Source organism: Melospiza melodia, chromosome 5 (assembly GCF_035770615.1).
Source record: "Melospiza melodia melodia isolate bMelMel2 chromosome 5, bMelMel2.pri, whole genome shotgun sequence".
In the NCBI taxonomy this organism is placed as follows: domain Eukaryota; kingdom Metazoa; phylum Chordata; class Aves; order Passeriformes; family Passerellidae; genus Melospiza; species Melospiza melodia.
In genome coordinates, this window is record NC_086198.1 from 28190513 (window position 1) to 28214886 (window position 24374).

Below are 24374 nucleotides of genomic sequence, written 5' to 3' on the forward strand. Positions count from 1 at the left end.
ATATTCCCTGTAATAAAATAGCCTTTAAAATCTGCGGCCATAGTTTATGAAGTCAGTTATTAAGTCATACTGAGCTCCATATCATTTGAGATTTTAAACAAATTAGGTCTATAACGGTTTCATTACAGTAATTTAAGTCCCTTCTTGTTGTGTATTTCTGAAATGTTTTTGAGCTTAATAGAAAAATAGCACTAAGAAAAACCTAAATATATGCAAGTATTCCCACACTTGCATATGAGGGAAGTGTGAAGTCAAGGAAGGGATGGTCTCATCCCTAAAATACAGTTTGCTTTGAAGTGTTTGCACACACTTTAGCCTGATTTGTTATTGATTTAATCCAAAGCTCACAGGCAACAGTGCAAAGACTTACACTTGTAAGCTTTAGCTCAAACTCCACCTTTTTCCTTTTAAAAGCACTAATACTTTTTGCATGAGCTTTAAAAAGGAAACAAGAAAACCCCAAATCCCTGCAATTTCTTAACATGAAAGAAATCAGAAGAAAATCGTGTGTTGACTATCTGCCTGCATCTTTCTTAGTTGACACAAGTTTGATGGTTTTGTTAGCTTTCCATCCCTGTTTCCCCTGTGTAGTCACTTCTCCAGTGGTTTGCAGGGTTTTTCTTAGTTACAGCAGCTGCAGCAGTGATGTTTTCCCAGGTTCACCCAAGTGGCTGTTGATGCCAGAGCTGAGGAAGTTGTGTTTTGTTAGAAGAGCTAGGTGCTGATGGAATCATTGGGCTGGAAGTGAAAGTGTGGTTTTATGCCTCAGGGAGCTGTTGTGGTTACTAAGTTTCACCAGGATGTGCTTCAAAACCAAGTAATTTTCTATTGTTTCCAATCCATTTAGCTACAAGCAATTAAAATAGCCCTGATCCATAGCTCGGGTAATACGAGGCCATGGACTGGGTTAGTGCACATGGGAAAATACCAGGGTGGACATGTGTGTTTTCCAGCACACATGCTAAAAGCTACCAGAAAATTTGCTACCAGAAAATTTGCTGGTAGCAAAGCATACATTGATTGCAGGACAACTTTTCTTTGTCTTTTTCTCATAATCTAAAATACCTACTTCATAAAGGTTTATAAATTATTGTTTTCTAGTTATGTGTTATTTAGCAATTATTTTCTAGCAAATATTGGGTACAATATAGGAGGTGTTACAGATTTGTAAAATGAAAATAGTTGTAGGGCTTATGTTCTGTGATATGGAACACTTAAATAGCCTTGGCAGAGAATCTGCTTGGTGTCTGGTGTTCCTCAAGATAGTGTGTGAAAGCCTTTATGAATTTTCATGTTTATGTATTTGTGTCAATCAACAATATGGTTTGAACTTCAAGCTTTGGCAGCCTCTTTCAATACATGGCAGAACATTATTGCATTCATCATCAGGATTAGTAGAGGCTTGGTTAAAATATGCCTTGTCTCTTGTTGGCTGGGTCATTTTGGAAACATGCCCTGTGTGTGTCCATCTTGCATCTGTCTGTAGCGCAGAGAGGATGGATTTTTAACTGCACAGAAATCCAGGTGGGAAGTTGCTTTGGAGAGTAAGTGGCTTGATATCACTAGCGTGACTTGTGTGCGAGGAGGAGAAGGCATCTAATGTGCAACATCTCCTGCTCTGACTGGCTGAGCACAGATGGGTGAAGTGAGGACAAGATGGTAGGTTTCAGTCTGATTTTTGTCCTGCCTGTTGTTTTCAAATTAAACCTTCATGCAGTGACGTATGCAGTTTTGTGGTCTTCACTGCGTTCAAGCTGCAATGACTGTGCAGTGTACAGGAAAAAATAAATTTAAAATTAGATAATCTTATTCAAATATATTAAAGCATGGTATTAAATGGGAAGCAGCTGAAAATGTGATTGGTTTGTTTGTTTGGGTTTTGAGAGCTGGCAACCTTCTCTGCTGATAGTAGCAGGGGCAAAGCTCTCATTAGGAAACAAAGAAAACCTGACAGCAGAATGAAGGGCATGGAACTCATAATTGGCTTTTCTCATTGTTGCTGCACCACTTGCTTGGGTTTTGTTGGTGCTAATAACTCAGTCTGAGATCAGGCAAAGAGCTGGCATGCTTGAGCTGTACACACATACATTTCAGTTTTAATTAGGAGGAGATACCAGGAATGCACTCGTGCTGTAGCCCTTCCTCTCCTGCGCTGCCTGGGTACCTGCAGCACCAGTTTCACTTAAGATGGAGATGGAGAAACAAGGGGCTTGTTTGTGCACAGGATGTCAGGGGGCAGCTCCAAATGGGCTGTGACAGCAGAGCCTTGCAAATAGCAGGGATGAGCAGTGGGGTGGAAATTACAGAGATGAGAAGGAACAGAAAGGTCTGTGACACCTTAACACTTGCCTGAGAGGCTGCCTGTATCCATTCCAGCTAATGCCTGCTCCAGACCTCCTGTCCCTGTCCTTGCACACTCTGTGTGCTCTGACTGCCCCTGGCCTTGTCTGAGCCCACACATCTCAGCGGTGTCACACGGTGGCTTCTGAAATAATGCATGGCCAGCTCTCTCTGAAAGGTGATTTTTTCTGACATCTTGCTTGAAACTCTTCTGGCACAGCCTCCTCCTGAGGCAAGCTATTTAAAGACCAGGGAGAAAGCCTCAGCCCCCTTCTTGCACACACGAGAGCCATACGGTCCTTCAGCTCCACTTGGCACATGTGACAGAGTGGGATGAAAATGTGTGCTGTTATTTTTAATGGAATATCTTTTAAAAAAGAAATAACCTTAGAAGCTCTCTTACCCCATCTTCATTACAAAAAAAAAAAAAAAACCCAAAAAACCTCAAATCAACCACTGCTTCTTCTTTTAAGCATCTATGGCCCAGAAAATATCATGGCCAGTGGGGCATCTCTTTTGTGTGCCTGGTGGTTCCTTAGGCAGTTTAGTTTGGGTTTGATTTTTAGTTTATTATCCTGATTTCCTTATTTATTCCCTAACAGAGCAGAGCAAGGCTCGGGGCATGAGTTCATGACAGTGTGTGAATTTTGGAATTGCTCATGAGGAGAGGACATGGAAGTATTTCTGAGAGTTTCATCACACACTTGCTATGCAGTGTGAATTGAGTGCCTGTGCAGATTTTAAATTGTTTTCTAAATTAAGAGCTCCCTCTCTTCTTTTGTGGGTATGTGCACCTGTGCATTTCTGCATGCCTGTTGTAGTAAAGACAGACTAATTCCTCAAGTAACTTCTAGGGCTTCTTATGTTTGTGTAGATGCTTGAAATTATTTTGGCCTGAAGTCCTTTTCAGTTCACAATCAAAGTAGTAATGAATCCTTCAGGGGCTGTTTTCCTTTTTTTACTTTTAAATCAGTATTCTTATTAATATTATTAGTAATTAAATTAGTATTATTGCTGCAGGAACTAGCTGTTATAGAAGTACAGCATCAGTTTGGTTGGGAACATTGGCTCTAAAACACCATATCAAACCCAGCAAGCCAAAAATTCTGGATGTCCCATGATTGTGCTTGATCACAGCCATCAAAATATTTTGTAAGCGATGTTTGGAGGGGCCTGTGTCATTCCCAAACTGCAAGAGTGTGGATGTGGCATAAGGAAATCCAAGCTGGGGATTGTACAGATGTCAGTGTCAGACACCAAATATGCACCAGGCTTAACTGGAGTTGTCTGTCTGCACGTTACAGTGTTCCCAGGAAAGGCTGTAAAAGAGCTAGCAGGGATAGACAGCAATGTGGAATATTTGGTCTCCCACACCCACAGTCCTCAGTGGAGCTGAGCTCCTTTCAGGGATTTCGTTGGCTTTATGGCTTTGTAGCTCTTCCTGCAGCAGCATTGCATTTCTCCTTTCCCCTGAACCCTTCTCTTAGAGCTGACAAGGACACCCCTTGCTGCTGGGTGGTAATTGTGGTTTAATGGTGGTTTAGTGGTTTAACAAGCTGAAACGCAGCCAAGACGTGACTTGAAGGAAAAAAAGCCCAACAAACAAAAGGGGGAAAAATATTCAGGATGCAGAAAAGCCCAGCTCCTTCAGGCACTGGATAGATTTGTAAAAGATGAAGTGTCCTCAGTCCCTGGAGCTGGGATGGAGGGAAAGGGGGTGTGCCCCACAGGTTTGGGGGACAGGGACAGTCACAGTCCTACCTGAGAGCACAACCCCTGTGCAGTCAGCTGACTCTGACCAGTTTTGGTGTGGTTTTGACCCTGTGCTTGTTCCAAATAATCTGTGACTGAAATCTCTAGAGCAATCATTTCACCATATATTTGATTATGGTGTCCTAAAAACCCCAACAAAAACAGAGGTCCTTATGCTGCTGATGCAGACTTGTGTGGTGCTTGTTCAGTGGTCTGTGTTTGTTTTCCTTTAAATTTTGAGCCATGAGGAAGAAAGTGGTTTCTGCTGAGCCCCTGGACCTGTGAAGAACCCATTGCTGAACCCTTGGGGGTTATGATAAATCCTCCTGACAATTGAACTATAAATACTCTGTGTATGTAAACCTGTATCAATGTCAAAGTCTTTTTAGGCTCATCAGAAAGAACTCCAGGAAGGGGGATGTGGGTTGTTTGGCAAGGATAAGAGAGGCCCAGACTGGCTGTTGCAGATATTCTCTTATTCTCAGGTTAATTGCATTCCACTCTGTCATCACTTGTCACCTCATAAAACTTAAGTTTCTGAAATGGGTGAAGTAAACTGACTTTGGTTTGTTGCAATCAATCTGTTATAGAGAGAGTTTTGAAATACTTTGTCCAGGCAGGATCTTTATTTCTTACCAGTTTCATGGGAAGTTTATTTCTATGGTGTTATCATGGGATTTCTCAGGAGTTTCTGAAGCATTTTGCACAGGAGGATGCAAGTGAACATGTCTGCTGTTCACCACTTACTGAATTAAGAAGTAAACTAGGCTGAGCTACTGGGTTAAGCCTGCTGAGAATAAAAAGAGGAAATGGGGTGCCTTTTTTGGCACCATGAGTTATGAAGCGTTGCAGTCTCTTGCCATGTGGTAGTTCCTTGCAGTTTGCCCTCCCTGTCCCCTCCTCCTGCCTGCTGTGGGACACATCTGCAGGCCTTGCTTTCATTGGTGTGACTAATCTGGCCATGCCTCAGCTTTCATTTGTTTGGGTGTGTAAGGTCAGAAGCAGCTCTCCCTGTGTGATTTTCTGAAGAAATTCAAGGCTTTGTTAAATGAGCACTGCTTCAATGAGAGCTTTATGTAGACTCAGACAAATGAGGTTGCAAGGAAAAGGCATTCCTCATCTCCTTTTCTCCTTCCAATGTAAATAGTGCAGCATGTGGGAAACAGATGAGTGGACTTCCTGTGAAAGGGCCAAGGATGACAGTTTTGGACTTTATTGAAGTGTTTGCTTGCATTGCTCTTTACTCTTTTCTAGGGAAGATCCTTCTGGTTGGGCATTGTAGCTCACTGTCCACTTTCTTAAATGTGAATAAATTCTTCCTGGCCTTTCCCTTTCAGCAATTACTCTGATGACTGAACACCTCCATAGAATTTCTTGTTTATAGACAAGAAACTGATCTGGTGTGCATTTTGCTTATCACAGCTACTCAGCTCTTTGGTTGTTTTCTGTTTCGGCCTCCTTTAATGGTATCACTTAGGAAAGGACATGTAAGTGACAGATACTTTAAAAACACATGCCTTGTTAGTAGAAGAGAAGCTGATGTGTGGAAGGGAAGTGGTGTTCCCCATGTCTGGAGCACATCAGTGTGAGGAAGCAAACATACCCTCTGAGAAAGGATACATCAGAAGACCCTGCCATTAAAATTTGGGACTGGGCTTTTATAGTATCGAGTGATTGATTGTCAGATCTCTTCAGGCCAGCTGTGTCAGCTGAGCAGCTTTAGATAAGTTATTGGTAGTATCAGTAGAATGTTTGTTCCTTTATCAAGTATTTTACCAGGTCTACCACATCTTTATCTCACTATCAGTATGTTTAACTTTGGGATTGATGAGTCAGACTGGTTTCAGCTTTATTCAACACCAAAAGTCCTGTGATGCTCCCTTTTCCATTTACCAACTGCAGCTTTGCAAATACCATTTGCCATTGGTGGCATTGCTTGAGTCATTTTACCTCATTCCAGGCAGAGTGTTCTGGTGGACTCTGCAGTCACCTCTGGCCAGGACTTGAAAATGAGACATTTTAGAAGTGCATTATTAACTGTCCTTCTGATGGGGATTTTAATCCTTACTAGCATTTTGTTACTGAGGGGCTTCCATGAAATTTATTGAGCTGTTGGTAAGCAAATGTTCACTGAGTGTGTGCCTATCTCATGTCAGTTGGTAAAAAACCCAAGCAAATTCATGCTGCTTCTCTCTTTCTTCTTACAGCAAACCAACCCCATTGATGTGCAGTCCATTGAAGAAATTTTGAGGGTAGGTACTCTTAAATAATAGATCTCTGTCTTTGCTTAGATTTTGTATGCCTTAAGGTAATGGTTGGGGAAAAGATACCTCTCTGCTTCTGTTCACTCAGCAGATGTAGCTGTCACTAGTTTTGGGGTGTGCTGAGGAGAAGTAGAGATAAGAGTCAGCCTTGAATACAGCTGGAGTTGTAAGATCAGTCTTTCTATCAGTACCTTAGCATAATACAGTCTGGTGCAGTTCAAGACTGACAAGTCATCCGAGACAGCCAGAGCTGCTCCTGCATCAAGTCAGTGGTTTGCCATTCCCAGGTGCCCTTCCTCCAAAGGCTCTGGAGAAGCTGCCTCGTGTCTGTGCTGCCAGCCCCAGCAGTGTGGCTCTGAGCAGGAACACCCCTGTGTCCTTTTCACCTGCCTGTGCATGGCACTGCTGCTCCCTCACTGTAATTCTAGTCTGCTCATGCAGAGCAAAGCCAAGTCTGATGCTGTAACCTTGTGTCAGAATTGTCTCTGTGAGTAGCACAGGCTGTGGCTGAATCCCTTCCCTGTGCACAGTGTGAAAATGCCCTGGATCCTGAGGAGAGTGTTCCTTGATGTCACATTCTGTTCTGAGATGCTGAAGTCCTGGTGGAACAGTTTGGTTTCTGCAATTCACTTCCTGTGCAGTTGCTTGAGGTTGCAAAATCCTGATGCCTTGATAGCTCTCCAGAAGCTGCTCTTGGGGCAGTGTTTGAGTTGGAGGGGAGCTGCATGCAGGTGCCCACTGGCTACTCTGTGCTGGTTGGGGTTGCACCACAAGGACTCCTCCTAGAAATCTGGCATCTTTTTGTGTTTCACCAGGCATATCCTGTGTTCTGGCCTGCTAGTAATGCATATCACTATTTTTGTAGCAACCATGGGGAAACGTGCCCAAATGCATGAATAGGTAGATCCAAATCTCTGTGCCTATCAGCGAAGCTCCTGATAGCTGCTTCTCTCAATCTCTTTCCAGGAAATGACCCGCTCTTGGCCACCTCCCCTGACAGCTCTTAACACACCTACTAAAGCAGAGCCTTCAAAATTTCCATTCCCTACAAAGGTAAGATACCCTCTTTCTTCCAGGACTTTTGATAAACTAGAAGAGAGCTTTCTGGCTCTTGCATGTGTTTCCATCCAATTTTGTCCCCCTTCTATAAATAAGGGCTGTTAGGGGGCATTACCTTCAGAAATAGTCAGATAAATTAAAGCACAATGGGGGTGAATAAAAAGTGCTTCAGCAACTTAGACATTTGTTGTAATTGTGGTCTTCAAATACAACTACTTTTCTGAGACATTTTAAGTATCTCTGCTGAAGCACAAAATATATTTTATCTTTTTGTCAATAGAAATATTTGCTGACTGTGTTAAACAGATGTGCTTGGCAGGTCTTATGAAATTTTAAAATACTTCTTCAAGAATGCACATACCCCTAATGTGCTAAAAACCAGTTTTTGGTGACAATAGCATGTTATGATTTCTGTCGATGCTAAGCTATGTCAGGCCAGCTTAGACTATTGGACACTTTGACAAGCTAGCTAAAATGTTTATTACAGTAAAGTGACACATGGAAAACAAATCATCAGTACACAACTCTTATGAGAGAGCTCATTTATTTTGTTCTCAATTTGCACTTTGTCTTTTTTCCCTAGGAATTGCAACCTGAAGGATCTGTAGCAAAGGATCAGAGTAAGTAGATAGCCAAAGGAAACACACACAATATGTTTATTGACAGATAGTTTTGTGTGCTGTGTGTTATACATGACATGTCAATTGATTGACGTTGATGAAGAGGTGTGATTTCCTGTGCTGTGTTGAACAGTGATGAATTTAGAAATGGCATAAGAGATTGTGTACATTCATTACCTAGGCTTTAAGGCAGCTGTTATTTCATTAGAAAATCCCATTTGGAATGATGAATAATCTGATGACAATTATGTTCTAGAAGAAAGTGATGAGTGTAATCTGATGCTCAGAGAACATAAGATAAAATAGGCTACAAAGGAGGCAAACAAACCCAACCTATTCATTTTTGATTTCCAGAGCAGTATGGAGCACCTTCAGAAACGTTGCCAGGTTCTCAGCCAAGAACATCGTAAGTAACCAGACCTGCCCACATCTCTACTGTGCAGTTAATTAAAGAACCTGGAAAGAACTAAATTTTGGGTTACTCGATGTTTCTGAAGATTACAGTTTTATCAGTCTGATTTTTCTTAGCAAACTTGCAATGCAGGGAATTTTCACCAATAGAAACATTATTGTTTCATGATGGAATCATAGAATCATTTAGGTTGGAAAAGACCTTTAAGATCACCCAGTCCAACTCTTAACCTGATGATGTCAAGTGTACTTATCATGATTACAATGACTGTGTAAAAACCAAAACAAAACTGAAGAAAAAGCCCAACTATTAATGCACCAGATTAAAGGTATTTTGTTCTTTTTATCTGTGGCTATTTAACATCACAATTTTGTGCTGTTCAACCTACAATAATGCATCCAACTGACATAAATTTCAAAAGGTTCAGACTGAATGCGATTGATCCTGGATATTGTTTTGACAATAGAGAGGGCTAGTAAAGCTACACCTACAAGAACTATAAAAAACAGGGCTGAAGTTTGAGAAAAAAAAAAAGTAGATAAATAACTTGGTGCTGTCCTTGTAGGTGAAAGTGGTTATCTGTTAATTAGGTTAATTACAGAAGTTGCTTGAAAGCAGTTTTGTGTGGGCTGACGTTAATCTTTCAGGATTTACTTGGCCAAATGCAGCATTGCTAGGCTCGGAGCCCTCAGTAACAAACAGAAATCTTTCCATGTCTGGAAGGCTCAGGGGTCTGTGTGCAAGGCACTTGCTGAACCATTAAATTTAAATGTCTGTCAGTTCATATGATACATAAAGATCTTGTTACTCCATGATATGTTTTTCCATGGAAGGCTGCAAAGTACAGACTACAATGCTTACTCCACTTGTTTGCCTTTTCCTTATCACAAATCATTTAATTAAAAACCAAACAAACTGGGCTAGTCAGAAGTAAGAGCAAAACCATGTCTCCATCTTGGCTGAGATTGTAGAATTTTTCACTTAAGCCCTGTAGGGTCTGTTAAACATCCTTTTCTTACTGTTCTAGCATAATGCAGAGGAGCCCTCACTTGCTGGGAGTATGGGATAGTGTCTTGCTGAGCAGTCACCTACTCCTTTAATCTCTTCCTTATTTTGCTTCACTTTCATCCACCCCAGTTTGTTCCTCCTCAATGATGTCTGAAAATTTTCATTGCACTACTAAAACTAGTAGTTCCAACTGCTCCAGGCTCTGCCTTCCTCCCCAGCTACCCTATGACCGTCATCATTATTTCAGTTCACAGCTGCTTGTAAAAATCCCTTTAGCCCTTTAGTCAGTTGTCAAGGCAGCAGAGAGAGAAGAGACTTTTCCTACAGACAGGAATTGGAAGGGACTCCTTCCTTAGCCCACAGGGCCAGAATTGTAAATTTAGCATGGTATGGAGCTCTGTCCTTAGCCCTGATCCCTTCTCTGCTCAGTGTCCTTGGCACTTCAGAGCCAGTGCTCATTCACAAGGGATGTGTGAGCCCATGGTTGGCAAAGGCAGTGGAAGCAGGAGGAACAGGGTGGCCTGGGTTTGTGTCTGAGTGAAGTTTGCCTGAGGATTTCTTCTACATCTTCCCATTGAAGTGATCCATCCCTTCTTTTCTGTGTTTGTTTTCTCTGGCACAACAGGCTTGGCTTTCTGTGCTGTTCAAAGCACACGTGACTGTCTGAAAATTCAGCTGCCTGGAGTAGCTTGTGTTGCAAAGTGTAGCTGCCTGAAAACAAACAGTGATTGTGCTGGTTAATTAGAAGATGAAATCCCAGGGCATCTGTGTGCCCAAATTAAGCATTCAGCTTTTCAGAGCGTGCAGGGATTTCCCAGATGGATTTCATTCTTGAATGCAGCCCTGAAGTTTGCACCTGGCAATGCTGGAATGGAAGCAGCCCTTCTTTGAAAAGGAGACATGCCAGCTCATTCTTGGTGATGCATCTTTAACCTGGCTAGCAGGGAGGGACCAGCCTGTGCTTTCAGTGAGGTTGTTTGGCAAGTGATAATAATTTTAGTGCCGCTTCTCTCACTAAAAGAACTCTTTTTAAATAGCTTTAGGGAGATTAATGGTGTGTACATAAGTTGCAAATGAACAGGTCCTGCAAATGAAACCTTGGCATCTATTATTCTTGAGCTAACTAGGGCATTAAAATTATTAAGGCAGATTTATTTTCTTTAACTAGGCTATTTAACAATTTGTCAAAATCTTGTTTTGTGGAAACTGGCTTTTTCTACCATTGCACGAGTATGACTTGAAGTTTGAGTTCTTCCTTGATCCCAAATAGAGCATAAGAAGTCGCAGTGTTCTTTTCTGCTGATGTATTTTATTTACTAGCAGCTCATGTAGAAAAGGTAGACTTTTTTTTTTACAAGCAGTTAAATCAGATTTAAAGAGATCTAGGTAGTGTCTTTGCATGTCCCTGTCCACAGCAGGGGTTTGCAACTAAATGATCTCTAAGGTCTCTTCCAACCCAAACCATTCTATGATTCTGTGATTATCCTCTTACCTCTAAATTAAGTAAGTCTTTAGTCCACAATTCTTAAAGCAGAATAAAACGGAACAAAACTAAAAAAAACAAAGAACACCCCAAAACCAAACTTAAAACCTTTCAGCATGTTTTAGCATCCCTGAAAGTTTCTTCACTACCATCTTTGAAGGACTCCTTCCCCCTAGGAGCTGTAAAAGAAAATAAAAAGGATTCACTGAGATACCAGTAGATGGTTAGCCAAACTGCCTGGAATTTGGAGAGTGCCTGTGCTGTCACTGTTCTTTTTTCATTTCTGTGCCTCATCTGTCTGGCAGTGAGCTCTGGCTCTGGCCCACAGCAGAGCTGGCTCGTGCAGGATTGCTGCAGGCTGTCTGCCTTCTGTAGGAAATTTGGAGCTCTCCTTTTCCAAGGTGGTGTCTCATAGTGCTTCCCTTCAGTGTTTACTCTAAATGAAGAGGCAAGAGGTGATTTCCAGTGAGAAGGTGTGTGAGGAAATGAGGCAGTGGAGGGTAGATCACAGGGGAATGGCAGTCAAAATGAACAAAGAAAGCAACGACTTTTTCCTAATTTCTCCCCCTTTTTCCAGGGTGATGTGGTTTACTGGGGATCATTTATAGTTATTTTCTTGCTATAAAACATGTTGTCATGAGGGGTCAGAGTCCTATTTTTCTTTTTTGGCCGCAAAAAAATTTTTCACAGAAAGCCCTTTGTTTGAAATCAGGTTGAAATAAGCAGAGTCAAGTTTTGTCCTGATTGATTAAAATCTCTATCTCAGCTCCCAAGCTTTTGATCCCATTTTTGGAAGGACACTTGAATAATAATCTGGGTTGAGGAGTCAATTGCCAGCTAGTTTCAAGATTTGAATAACTATACTTTTGAATAGCCAGGTTTTACCTGCCTATTTTTCAACTCCTTTGGGATGATTTGGCACAATTGCCAGAGAGGGGGATAACAATCTGGGAGAGCTTTGAATTCCTCTCCTTCCCTTCCAGCATTTTAATTAAAAATTGCAAACGGTAGTTACCACCTGCAGCCACAGGACTAAATGATGCTTTTGGAAATGTTTGTGGGCAGCCTGCTCTCTTCTCTAGCAATAGTGAAACAGAGCTCACGCCTCTCCTCTTGTAAACTGCTCTGAGTATCTGAACTGCTTGACAGCAGTACTGCTGAAATGTGCAGGAGAATGGAGTTCCTTGAGTAGAGAGGAGATGGGAGATAGGCCTGACCTTGGCATTGACTTACACATGTGTGATAGGAGACTTGGGCAGCAGAATGAGAACCCCTGGGACAGAAGAAAAATTCACAGTCCTGAGAGCAGAGTGTGTGAACTTGCACATTTCCTGGTACTCCTGATGCTTTCTGTCCCTTGGGAACCCAGTGCAGGCTGACAGCATGACAGTCTCTTACTGTACCGGTAAAAAAAAAAAAAAAAAAAAGTAAAACATTTTAACCATTCATTTCAAGTAATGATACGGTTTAGTAGATTGAGCATGCCAAATGTTCAGAAAAGATGGGGGAGGTTGTTTTGCTTTGGCAAGTACAAACCAAATCTTTATCACTGCCTGCTGCTTCAAAATGTGTCTGCCTTGGCTGATATTTATCTTCTGGTTGTCTTTCAGAATGCTCCAGGACGACCTGCAGCTCAGTGATAGTGAAGAGAGTGGTGACGACCAAGTCGGTTTTAGCTGTTTTATACACTAGGCACACAGACTTCCCTTTAAACATCACCACTTGTTGCATTGTTCTGAGTTCTGAGCTAACCTTTCCTCCCCCTCTCCTCTTTGTCTTTGTGAACAAAACAGGTTGTTGAAAAGTCACCTTCTTCACTTGCTCCTCCAAGGTACAGGTTTGTTCCCAAACTACTAACTAGACCACATAAGGAGAAAAACAAAACTCATTTTTATATGTGGGGTGGGAAGGTAAGGGTTTCTGGTTTCTTTTGTAGCTACAGAGAAAGCTGGTTTCTGGCTGCTCTTGAAAGTCAGCTTTAGTTGTGTGGGGTTTTCTGGAAAGCTCCCATTAGAAATGAGTTATTCAGGTATGCTGGATCTTCCCTCTGAACCAGAACTGTATTTCCTCAACTGCTTCTATCTCCTCTCCTCCTCCCCCCCACCAGTGTGTCCACAGATCACACTGCAGCTAATGGGATTTTCAGCTGTAGTGGCCATGGGTGAGATGTGCGTTCAGTTTTAGCTCAGAAGGAAGCCCAAAACAGCCAAGTGGGTAAAGAACAGGAAAGGGTTAGGAAGAGGCTGTTTCAGCTCCTCTGATAAGGAAGCTGATTGTAAGCTGTTCCTGCCATGTATTGTTACTCAGAGGCAATATTCAAGGTAGACTGAACAGTCATATGCCAGCCTTTGAGGAAGAAAGATGGAAAAGCTCAAAATTTTTCCTGTATGAGAGCACTGACATAGATTTTTTTGGGGGAGGGCTTGATATGTATATTCTTCAAGCACAAGAGTGGGCTACGTAGTCAGACTTGCAGAGCACACCAATGGCATGATTGCCATGATCTGTGTCTCTGCAAACTCCTAAAATAGGAATGTTCTCATGACATCAGTCTTGGTTCAGCAAGGAGTTTGCCTCCAACTCATACAAATGTGTTGATACTGATGTGGGAAACCAAAGTAGAAAAAATAAATTAAAATATCTACATTTTCATTTTGTAAGCCCATTAAAAAAAAACAACACTGTGCATAAAAGGGGCAGCTCTTCATTGATTCCATCCACTCTATTGTCAGTGTGGAGAAACCACTTTTGTTAGTGTTGCAAGAAATGCTGCTGCCTGATGGGGCTATTAATGAAGTGCTTACAGCAGCATGACCAAGTAACACAGATGAAGTGAAAACTTAAGAGGGAGAACAGAAAAAACAGAAACCATCCTGAAGTATATGTTCCTGCCTTGTTCACTTTTATTGGAAGTTTTTCAGAAAAGCATTGGGCAGTTTCAGTATTTTTTAAACTTTGGTTGGCAAAATGCAGCTCCTCATTGTAGTAGTGGCATCTTGCTACATATTTGACTGGGTTGGAGTTAAAGGTTTTATTACTTCCAGCAATTTTGTATTTGGGTGCTTTATTTTTTTTGAGTATGCTAATGTATTTCTCTGGCCTTCTCCCCTCTCATCTCAGTGCCAAAATAATGGGATTTGAGTTTTTGTTTTTGAATAAAACTGTCAATATAATAAGTAACCTTCAGCCATGCTGCTTTCTAATTTTATCTCATGGTGGCCTTGCAGTTCCTTACAGTCCCAGCCCAAGAGTGTGGAATCAGCACATTCCAGCAGCTCGGAGTCAGGGAGCACCAGTGACTCAGACAGCTCCTCAGACTCGGAGACAGAGAGCCCCTCGAGTGACAGTGACACGAGCGAGCCCCCGCGAGCGCCGGCGCCCGAGGTGAATGCACACGAGAGGCAGAGGGGCTCACACAGCCCTTCTTGCCCCACTCTGCTGTCAAATGCACTTAGGGCAGGGGACCTGCAGCACTCTCATTGATCAGCTGTCCCCTTGACATCTTTCCTGCATCACTCAACTTTTCTTACCCTGTGCTTCCATTCTAGAGTTTGTCTACCTTAGTTACCCTCACTACCAACACAATGAGACTTTCAGATGCCCAACCTTTGTTGGGCATTGCATCCCCCATGTCCTTTGGCACAGTTATCTAGCTCTCCTGGGGGAATCAGTGCCTTCACTGGGGACACAAGAGAAGGCACAGAGGGAAAGCACAGCTGGGCTGTGTGGGGCCCACCTCTGCCTGTGCTGGATTTCTGGTTGCCTTTATGGGCAGTGTCAGGGAGAGACCAGTTTCCTGATAATTTAAGAGGAGCTGCTGCCTGCCTGTAGCTCCTGTGCCTGAGTGACAGATTCAGCTTCTCCCAGGTTGCAGCTGAAGGGATCAGACCCGCAGAAAGGGCTGGAATATGCTTAGCCTTGCTGCTGTTGAATTTGGCTTGGATACTGCTGCACTGGCATTTCTGAGGCTTTTATTGGGAAAAGCAGACAAACAGAACTTGGTGCCTGAAACTTTCATAATTGTGAGACCGTGCATTTTTAAAAAAAATCTGCTGCAGAAGTGCTCATGTCCCATGCTTTCAAACAGTTCTTTCAGGTTGCATAACATTCTCAGGGTACTGGGAAGTACATGGCTGTGTCTGCAGACCACAGCTGATGCAAAACAATCCACTGGCAGTTTGAGGTCCCTCTTACAAAGACCCTTGTAATTTATTTTTCCTTCCCTCAGCTCTAGCTCTCTTTCTTTTCACCTTAGAAGTGCATGAACAGGGAGAAGCCAGTAACAAGCTTTGAGACTGCCTATCTTTCCATCTCACTCTAATACTCTTTCCCTCCAGCAGTTCAGTTACAGACTGTGCCCACTGCAATATGGTGTCTTTGAAGGAAGATGTTATACTTCTCATCTTTTACTAAATTCTGCCTGGTTTGTCCTGAAAATACTAATGAAGTCCTACCTACTTGCCATTGACCTTTTTGTTCTTTTTTCGTTCAGCCAACTGTTCATCCATGGTACTCTAGAGTAAGTTAGTGCACATGGCCTGTGTGTTTATAGTGAGTTCTTCACGTGCAAAAGCAAACACTTTGAGACCTCTGGGCAACAGAACCAGGGCTCTGGTAAGCTGTGCTAGGATGGAAACAGCCCGTAACGGCATCAGGTTTGAATCCTCCCTTTCTCTTTTTGTCTGCAGCCTGAGCCACCAACTTCTAATAAGTGGCAGCTGGACAACTGGCTGACCAAGGTGAACCCAGCAGCAGTGCCAGCAGAGAGCCCCAGGGACACTGCCCGAGGGGATGGGCCTGAGGAGGGCAAGGGGCAGCAGCGGGGCAGCAGCAATTCCTGCCAGCAGCACCCTGAGCTGAGGCAGCCTCCTCACAAGAGCCCAGCAGCCAGGGCTCCTCAGGAGGCTCCTCTCCCGACCAAAGGCAGCTGCCAGAAGGCTCCTGTGCGTGCCCAGGAGCCCTCGGCCAGGCACACCGTGGGGATCAAAGGGCCCAGCAAGCCCCTGGGGCACGAGGGGCCCAGGAGGGGCCTGAAGGTGGAGAGTGAGCCTGGCCCTTTGGAGCTCACAGACCAGTCTTTCAGGGACAAGCCAAAAGTCAAAAAAACAGTGAAGACAAAATCCAATGACAGAAAAGACCCAAAACCGGGACTTCAAGAGCCCTCTGAGAGAAAAAAGGACAAGGGCTCCCACCAGGCCAAAGCCAAACCTTTCTTGGAGCCCAGGCTCATGGGAGATGCTCAGGCACGGGATGCTCTCAGTCCCCTTCCTCAGAGCACAGCCCCCCTCAGGACCAGCAGGCACAGGCCTCAGGATTTGCACAGGGAGAAGTTGCCCTTGTCTCTTGGGGAGAAGTTGCTCTCACCAGTGAGGGATCCCCCAAGCCGTGAGCACCTCGTGGTGAAAATAGATCTCTGTTACCTGGAAAAAGTCCCTCAGCCCTCCAGGAAAAATGGGCACCAGAGGAAAGCAGAGACCAAGGACCTTCCTGATGTGAGGAAGCAGGACTTGAAGAGGAAAGCCACGGACACTCCTGAGGAGTCCCTTGCAAAGAAGAAGGTGAGAGATGGAGTGGGAGCTGGGTTGATACAAGGACTGATGTGATGTTTGAAAAGCCTATGTGGACTTCCCTCTTCATAGGTTGGGAGTAGAGCCATTATCCTTCTGTAAAGCTATTATCAAGGGGAATGTGAATCAAAACTGTCTGCAGATGTTTCTTGTTGGTCACAAATCTCCTCCTGAGCAAATGAAAAGCCCTGTAAGCTGTCTAACTTGTTTTAGTATTTTAGAATATATTTTTGCTCTGTTTTCTTGAAATCTTGGTTTTCTCAGAGAATAAAACCAGTTGTAACAGTGGCTTTCCCTTGAATTACAAGAGAGCCCTTTATTTAACTGAGGTGATCATTGCTCACAAGTGTTTTTTGAAAAGCTGACTCCCAGAGGCGACTATGAATGTACCTCCAGCCAGTTGGGTCAGCTGCACAAGGAGTTGGCTGCAGACTTGTGGGCAATGGGTATTCCCTCTGGGTATTTCAGTTCCTGAGTCCCTTTTTGGTCCTCACAGAGCAGGTGGCTCAGCATGGGTGGGTGAATAACCTTGGTTTGGGTTTCATTTAGTTTTGCAATTTTATGAATTTCCTGTAGTTGTGAGGGAGAATTGAGAAGAGCAGGAAAATTGTGAAGAAACTTGAGAGACCTCAGAAATTCCTGCTCTTGCAGAGCGATGGGACAAAGGGAAACAGGCAGTCAGTCTGTCTAAGAGACAGAGGAGAGGAGCTATTGGATGTTAGACATGTCTTCTCTTGCAATCTCAGTGCCTGACTGCAGGGAACCCCGCTGAGGGCCTCACTGTCAGCTCTGTCAGTGCATCAGTGCCCTCGGGGGCTCAGGTCTCACAGCAGCCAGCTGGGTCAGGTAACCTGGAACACAGTGCAGGGATGTGATCCCAGTGCTGGAGCCTTGTCCTGAGCACCCTGCCAGAGACAGACTCTGTGTCACAGCACACCCCTGTGAGTGGCACAAAGCTGGCTGTGTCCCAGGCGTGAGGGCAGGCTGGGAGAAGAACTCACTGGGAGCTTGCTGGCGAAGGAGGAGTGGGAGGTTCCGCTGGATGGGAGGCTGGACACGACCCAGCAGTGTGTGCTTGCAGCCCCGAAAGCCAAATGTGTCCTGGGCTGCAGCCAAACATGTGTGGTCAGGAGGCTGGGGAAGGGGATTGTCCCCTCTACTCCTCTCTGGTGCCACCCCACCTGCAGTGCTGCATCAGCTCTGGGGTCCCTAGGTTACTGCTGCTTTAAAATTTCACCTATGTCAGCATCTTGGTGATAAAAAACCCTCTGCGCATCTGGAGTACCAGTGTGGAGTATCACACATGAAAGTGCTTTGCTTTTGATTATTGTTAGTAGCAACAGGTTTAGCAGTTCCATCCCTGCCACTGCAAAGCAATTAATCTATCCAAGCAAAATTAGATAAAATGTCATTTTAGGTTACTTGTCAATGAACTTGCAATCTGTATCTTCTGTGCTGTGGGTCTGCAATTTGTTGGTTCCAGTAAGGTATGTTTTCTTCTTTTTTTAACCAGACTCAATCAAACTTAGCTGTGTTGGTCTATATTTTATGTGAACTTTGAAAACCTAAGTGATTTTATGTTTCCTTTTTTTTCCCTTCCTATTAGAGGGGAGAGAAGGAGGAGACTGATAGGAAGAAAATGAAATCTGAAAAAAACCCCAAATTATTGCAGTCTTCAGCTAACAAAGACTCCAGTAAATTGAAGTGAGTATACAGTGGTGGAATGGTAGAAGGATGTATAAATCCAAGTCTTTCCTAAAGAGCTAAGATCAAGGAACTGTATCCTTATACTCATGAGTTTGCTTCTAACATAATTTTCCTTCTGAAACCTGATCTACAGCAGAATTGCCTTTACATCCTGGGAGCAAACAGTCCAGAAAGCAGCTCTGTAGGTGTGGGTGGGGAAGGGCAGTGAGCATTTCCCTTCTCCACTGAAGTCATCCTCTTTGTCTTTGCCTTGTTTTCCTAAGTGACCCAATGGACACAAAACCAATGTGCCTTTTGAGTCCTGACTGTCTGCAATTTCAGGTGGCCTTTGTGACCAGGATTTCCTCTTTTTTCCCAGTGCAGCATTTCCAGTGCTTCTGGTAGCTCTGCTGGAGCTTCCTCTGTAATTTGCATAGCAGAGCACTGCCAGCATTCTGGCTAGCCCTTTGCTCCAGTGACTGCTTCCAAGAGCATGTTTCCAACTGGGCAGTGTTCCCAAGAGGAGAGACTCATGCCTCAGTCATGGGCTACTGCATTCAATTCCTGCTTGCTTGTGGCTTGAATTTGAGGTGTTGGCTTGGATTGGTATGCGGTATTGAGGCTTGTGTCCTGACAATAGGAGTAAACTGTTTTTCTGAAGAGAAAACACTGACTCACTCTGGAAGCACTGAGGAATTGGGACTGCCATTTAGTTGGGTGAAAGGATATTTGAACTGTGGTAGTCATGCAAGAGCTTTAATTCTGGGGCTTATTCCTCTCTTTTTCTCAGTGAAAATGAGCACCTGTTTTAGTCATGTTCTGGTTTTTGGACTGGGAACAATAGGATGCATTTTTGGGAAGAGTGTGCACTTGGGTGGGTCAGGTGATGGTTCTGTGCTCTGTGGAGCATCATCTGTGCCAAGGTGGAGAAGCTTGGGAGCAAGTGTGTGATGTGAGTGGGGACCAAACCATGGGAAAAGTGTGTGGTGGAAGAGGGGAGAGGATTGTCCCACACACAGCAGAATGAGGCAGGATGTGCACCATCACACCTCAGTCTCCTCACTGGTTAAACTTCATTTCCTCCTCTTCTGATGTTTCAGTCCACAAGCTGGGGTTCCCTGCTCAGTGTTTCCTTGGAAACTTTGAGAAACTGAATAAAAATATGTAAATGAGCAGTGGTGAAACAAAGTTTAGAACTATTTGGTGCTACTTAGGGCTGCTCATCCTAACTTCAGATGATCAGAAATCTAATGTTACTAAATGTGATAATCTCTGCCATTTAAAAGCATAGCATTTTAAGTCTCTCTCAACTTTGTGAGTGTTGTCTAGTTGATCTAGCAAGTCTTAAAGGAGGAACTTAGCTTAATGCTATCAAAGCACATAGAGGATCAAGTGTCAGGGTGAGTATCTCTGACCAGAGAAAATACCATCTGCCAAAAGGGGGAGAGGCAGGCAGTGCTGCAGTTCATTTGCCTTGTTGGGTGATTTGTCCCAGGGGTTTTAGTCACTGTAATCACCTCCCTCACTGAGTGAAAAGGAGCTGTGTTGGAGGCATGCTTTTTTTGCAATGTCCTGATGTTCTGGTTACAAGTGTTTGCTCCAAGGACAAGTTCTGAGACTTACTCCTACTTGAAAAGCAGCTTGCTTGTATGTTGATGGTGGGTGAACATTTGCTGTCTAAAGCACAATGAAGACCCTAAAGTTTTGTTTCACTTTTGTTGAATTCTATGTATTAACAAGTCATCTCCCACTTCCAGAGCAGTTTAACAAAATTGGCACGTGATGTAACTAAGTTTGTAAAAAATCCCTACAATGTATGTACACCATATTAATGAATTTGCTTCCCATTTCCAGAGCATCAAAAGCTTCTTGTGAAATCCAGAAGAAAGATGTGCTCCTGCCACTGCCATCCATGTCTGCTGCACAACCTGCCACAAAGTCAGCCAAGATGACCCAAAAGAGACCCAGAAATGAGACTGATGAGCTGCCTGCCATGGTTAACCCTGCCAAGAACAAGAGCAACCACAAGGATCCTTCGTTTGCCAAGCGCAGGAAAGTGGAGGGAAATCATACGGAACTGTCCAAGGGCATCAAAGTAGGTATCCAGGATAACTGGTGGGATGTTTCCTCCAACATAGGTGCTGTGTGATTCTCTTCAGAAACATACTCTGTAAGCTCCAAAGGCATGGGAGTCATGTTTATGCTGATTACCATTTCAGACTGCAGGCAACTGCTAATACAATACTCACGTATTGATGTAAAAATAAGTGTGCTTACAAAAAGAAAGAGGAGATTGCTTAAAAATAAGAAAACAAGCAACCTATGGCATTGACTACAACCCAGGTGTAAGCTTTTATAGCTTTTTTACAAAATGGTTCATGATCCTTGCAGCTAATTATTTGCATTTCTGGGTTACAAAATTTGGTTATGTGGCAGTTTACTGGAGGCTCGGGTGTGTGGTCTGGGATGTCACTTTTGTGCTAAGCCAGACTGTGGACACTGCATTAGCTAGCTCTAACTGTTTGCTTTTTCCTTTTCCCTGTAGTTAGTAATGGGGAACCAGAAATTGTTGTGTGGTTAAGGTGGAAATAAGTGTGAATAGACCTTATCATTCTGCCTTGGCTAGAGGACATGAAAACTGTGCTGCTTGCAGCCTCGCTGCTGTCTTAGTCATTGTGCAAGGAAACCTGCTGCTGAATTTCTCTGAGCTTGGGAGAACTTTGAATGGTGTTAGGCATGACAAGCAGTCAGGTGAGAAGCAAGGGGAAGAGAGCCTGGAGAACAGACTATGCTTGGGACAGATAAACGTTTTCACTTGAAATTTGGGAAAGCTGGGCTTTGGAATTGGTTTAGGCATGTTTCTCTAACCAGCTTTATCTCTGTCCTTTTCCAGGGATCTGCAGGTGATGTCACAAAGCCTTTCCCAGTGCCTTCTATGCCAAATGGTACCTCTAAGCCAAGGAGACCTCTGCTCAAGTTTGAAAAGTAAGTTTTTGTTTGACACCCCTCCTATTTACTTCCTGAAGGCATGAGACAAGGCTGGCCATGAGGCCACTCTGGGTTCTGCTTTTTCCTGAGCACTTCTTTGGGAGGAAAGAGAGGCGAGAGGTGTGTGAGATCTGCCCTGTACTACCTTCTCATGCCACCCATGACAAAGTAAAGGTTTACAAGAAAGCAAAGTTTTACAACAGTTTTGATTTGAGGGAAGCTGCTCTGGAAATTAGGGACTTTCTCTCATGTAAGCAAGTAACTTGAATACAAGTTTTGGTCTCAGATAAGTGTGTGGTTGCTGCCAAATTTACTTTGTTTCAATTAAAATTTATTTATGGGTCTGTAGTTGAGGAATGATAGATGATATAACTACTGTCTTTCCCCGAAAATGAGGAATTTAACTTGTTCCCATGGAAGCCCTACCTCTGGTATTTTTTTATTTCTAAATGTAAATTTTCAATATTATTCCAACATATATTTTTTAAGAAATCAATCACCCCATAGCATCATCTAGATAGGAAAGTAAAACTGATAATTATCCTACCCTTTTTCATCTGGTTTTCCTCTCTGTCCCCAATTTAGGCAACATTCAAAGGAATACTACATTGAACAGGCCCAGAGGCTGAAGCACAAAGCTGATGCAATGGTAAGTCTTGACCTTGTGCTGGGAATGCTGACCAGCTCCTGCTCTGAGCCCTGGTACCTGTGTGGGTGGGAATGAGGGTCACTGGCTACCATGAGGTTCACTCCATACTCCACACATGCAGTGGGTTCAGTCATGTCTTGGGAGGCTGTCTTTATTTGCCAGATAGTCAGATGTTTCTCTGGGATGCAAACACAGCTAGAAAATGGGATTCAGATCTGGCATTGTCAAGGGCTTTGCTAAGAGCTCTAAAGGCATCCTTGGAAAACAGATGGAACAGTTAGTTTTAAGACAGTTTAAAAAGTCAGAAAAGTCAGGCAGTTACTGATTTGCTGGTGACTGAGACTTGGAAGTGGCCTTGGCAGATCTGATTTTTTCTGCTCTGTGCAGTTTAACAGTGTGCACAAGTGAACATATTGCTTTGCTAATTATGGCAGATAATTATCTCAGTCAGATAATGTCCATTTGCTACTTTCTGTTTACCTGTGAAAATGAAGTGAGAGAATGCTGCAGTGGGAAACCCCGCTGTGAGGCAAGCCTCCAAGACCAGACAACAGTATCTAAGAAAAAGTGAAGATAATAAATTACTCAAGGAAACCATTGAGCAAATGGAGCCCACAAAGCTGAAGACTGGGATCACATTAAGGGTTCTGCTGAGAACCCTTTAATTTTCACCCGGAGGTCAGACTGAAATCTTTTTCTTTCTTCAAATCCTGCCTAACTAGGAAGAAAAGAGAGTTCAAGTATACTTGAGAGAAGTGTGCTTGGTCGTAGTAAAAAAGTGAGAATTTTCTTCCCAACAGACTGACAAGACTGGAAAGGCCTTTCACTACTTGGAGGCTGCCCTTTTATTCATTGAATATGGGATTGCCTTGGAATCAGATGTGCTGGAACCAAAATCAGCTTACAGCATACTCAGTGACACCATAGTTCTCATCAAGTAAGTGGCTTTCAGAGGGTGGCAGCTGGGCATGTTTGGAGGGGAGGGCATTTTGACACACAGCCCTCTGCTCAAGATCTTACAAAGCTCCTTGTGCCAGGACTAAGGACTTGGGGCAGGCTTCCTCTCTTTCCAACTGCTTTAAAGAAAATGGCATGCAGAGTTTTTTCATGAACTGTGGAGCTTCAGAGTGCTCTGGTGGCTGACAAGGTCCTGTTTATTCTGTTTCCCTAGATTCATCATGACTTTGAAACCATTTGCAGACTCCTCAGTCTCTTCACATGGAAAAATCTTTGCTGTGTTACGGTGAGTAACTGTGCTTCTGCTCCTTTGTGCACTGCTTTGGAACTGAGGGAAAGGTCCCTTGCTTCCAGGGGGTAAGGAATGAGTTAAATGGGAGTTAGAGTTATGCAAGGAAAAAAACCCAACAATATAAAGGAACAGGAAAAAAAAGCAGTATAAAAACCAGAATGAATTTAAACATCTCTAAAGTAAGCTGGGAGATCACAAGGGACCACATGTAGAAGGCACAGACTTTAAAATTTGATCTCCTGGTAACTTGAGAGCACATAAGGGCTTTCACCTAAGGTGAAAGAATGTGATTTGGCTGTCCGTGTTTGAGCTGTGTAAGTGAAACTGTAGCTGAACATGGATGAGCCACTTCTGGAAGGGGACTTACTCAGCCTTTGGCACCTTTGAGAGCCTGGGCACCTGTTTGTATGAAAGACCAGAGAAGGCCCTTCCTTGTTTCGTTCTTTCCCTTGAGATTTTTTTTTTCATAAAGTCTTTTTTTTATCATGATCAGAAGGAGGAGAAATTTTGAGCCTTCCTGACCTTGCAGTAGAGCTGAAGTGTGCCTGCCTGCATCCCTCAAGGCTGATGAGGGCTGGGCACAAGCACTGACACTCGGGTGTGTTTCTGTCCACAGCATGCGCTGCCAGTCCATTCTGCACATGGCAATGTTTGGTTACAAAAAGGACACTGCAATGAGGTATTCCAGACTCCTGAATGACCACTTCAAGGTAGGGCACAGGTATCACTAAGCTGCCAGCTGGATGGCTGTGGTGGTTACTGATGTCAGCTGAACAATGCAAAACTAACTAGACTTTTATTCCTTGCTGCAGAGTAATTTCAGAGTAATACAAGCACCTTCTCCAGGTGTTGCAAGGTAAGATTTAAAAATTTGTTGTCGTGTGTCTGTTTCAATGACAATGAGTAGGGACTTTTCTGTGTTCTGTGGTCATTTCATGTGGCAGAGAGGAAATGAAAGATTTTTTTGTCTTTCAAAATCTGTGGTGGAGAGAAGGTTGTTTGGACTTTGACAGTGGTGCTGATTCCAGTTACATTTTTTTGCCCACCTTGCACAGGATAGTTCATTGAGAAGTGAGTGTTCTCTTGAGAGCAGTGGTGGAAGCCCTGTCATACCAGAGGCTAAAATTAGGTTGGTTGAAGTGGTGGGGGTGTGCTGAGCCAGGCTGTGTCTGGAAGGCGGCCGGCTGACCACATTTATCTGCCCTGGGTCTATAAATAAATGTGTGTAGGCTGACCTGGCTGCTCTAAGGAGCTGCCAAAAGCTCCAGCCTCCTCAGGAGGGGAGCTTCAGTGTGCC

General features: G+C 43.6%; 1 protein-coding gene across 2 annotated transcripts in view; it reads left to right on the top strand.

The window, feature by feature from the left end:
- AFF1 (ALF transcription elongation factor 1) overlaps positions 1 to 24374 on the top strand; it is a 67187-nt gene that overhangs the window by 36464 nt on the left and 6349 nt on the right. Inside the window, exons 4-19 of one of the 2 annotated variants that reach the window (XM_063156707.1) lie at positions 6300 to 6344; positions 7323 to 7409; positions 7999 to 8035; positions 8390 to 8441; positions 12549 to 12603; positions 12732 to 12775; positions 14166 to 14322; positions 15627 to 16496; positions 18112 to 18209; positions 20046 to 20286; positions 21085 to 21176; positions 21765 to 21828; positions 22629 to 22765; positions 23000 to 23071; positions 23694 to 23787; positions 23890 to 23933. In XM_063156707.1, coding sequence (XP_063012777.1) covers positions 6300 to 6344; positions 7323 to 7409; positions 7999 to 8035; positions 8390 to 8441; positions 12549 to 12603; positions 12732 to 12775; positions 14166 to 14322; positions 15627 to 16496; positions 18112 to 18209; positions 20046 to 20286; positions 21085 to 21176; positions 21765 to 21828; positions 22629 to 22765; positions 23000 to 23071; positions 23694 to 23787; positions 23890 to 23933 — 2189 coding nt within the window. The remainder of the gene's footprint in view (positions 1 to 6299; positions 6345 to 7322; positions 7410 to 7998; positions 8036 to 8389; positions 8442 to 12548; positions 12604 to 12731; positions 12776 to 14165; positions 14323 to 15626; positions 16497 to 18111; positions 18210 to 20045; positions 20287 to 21084; positions 21177 to 21764; positions 21829 to 22628; positions 22766 to 22999; positions 23072 to 23693; positions 23788 to 23889; positions 23934 to 24374) is intronic. The other variant, XM_063156708.1, reaches the window with a different exon arrangement.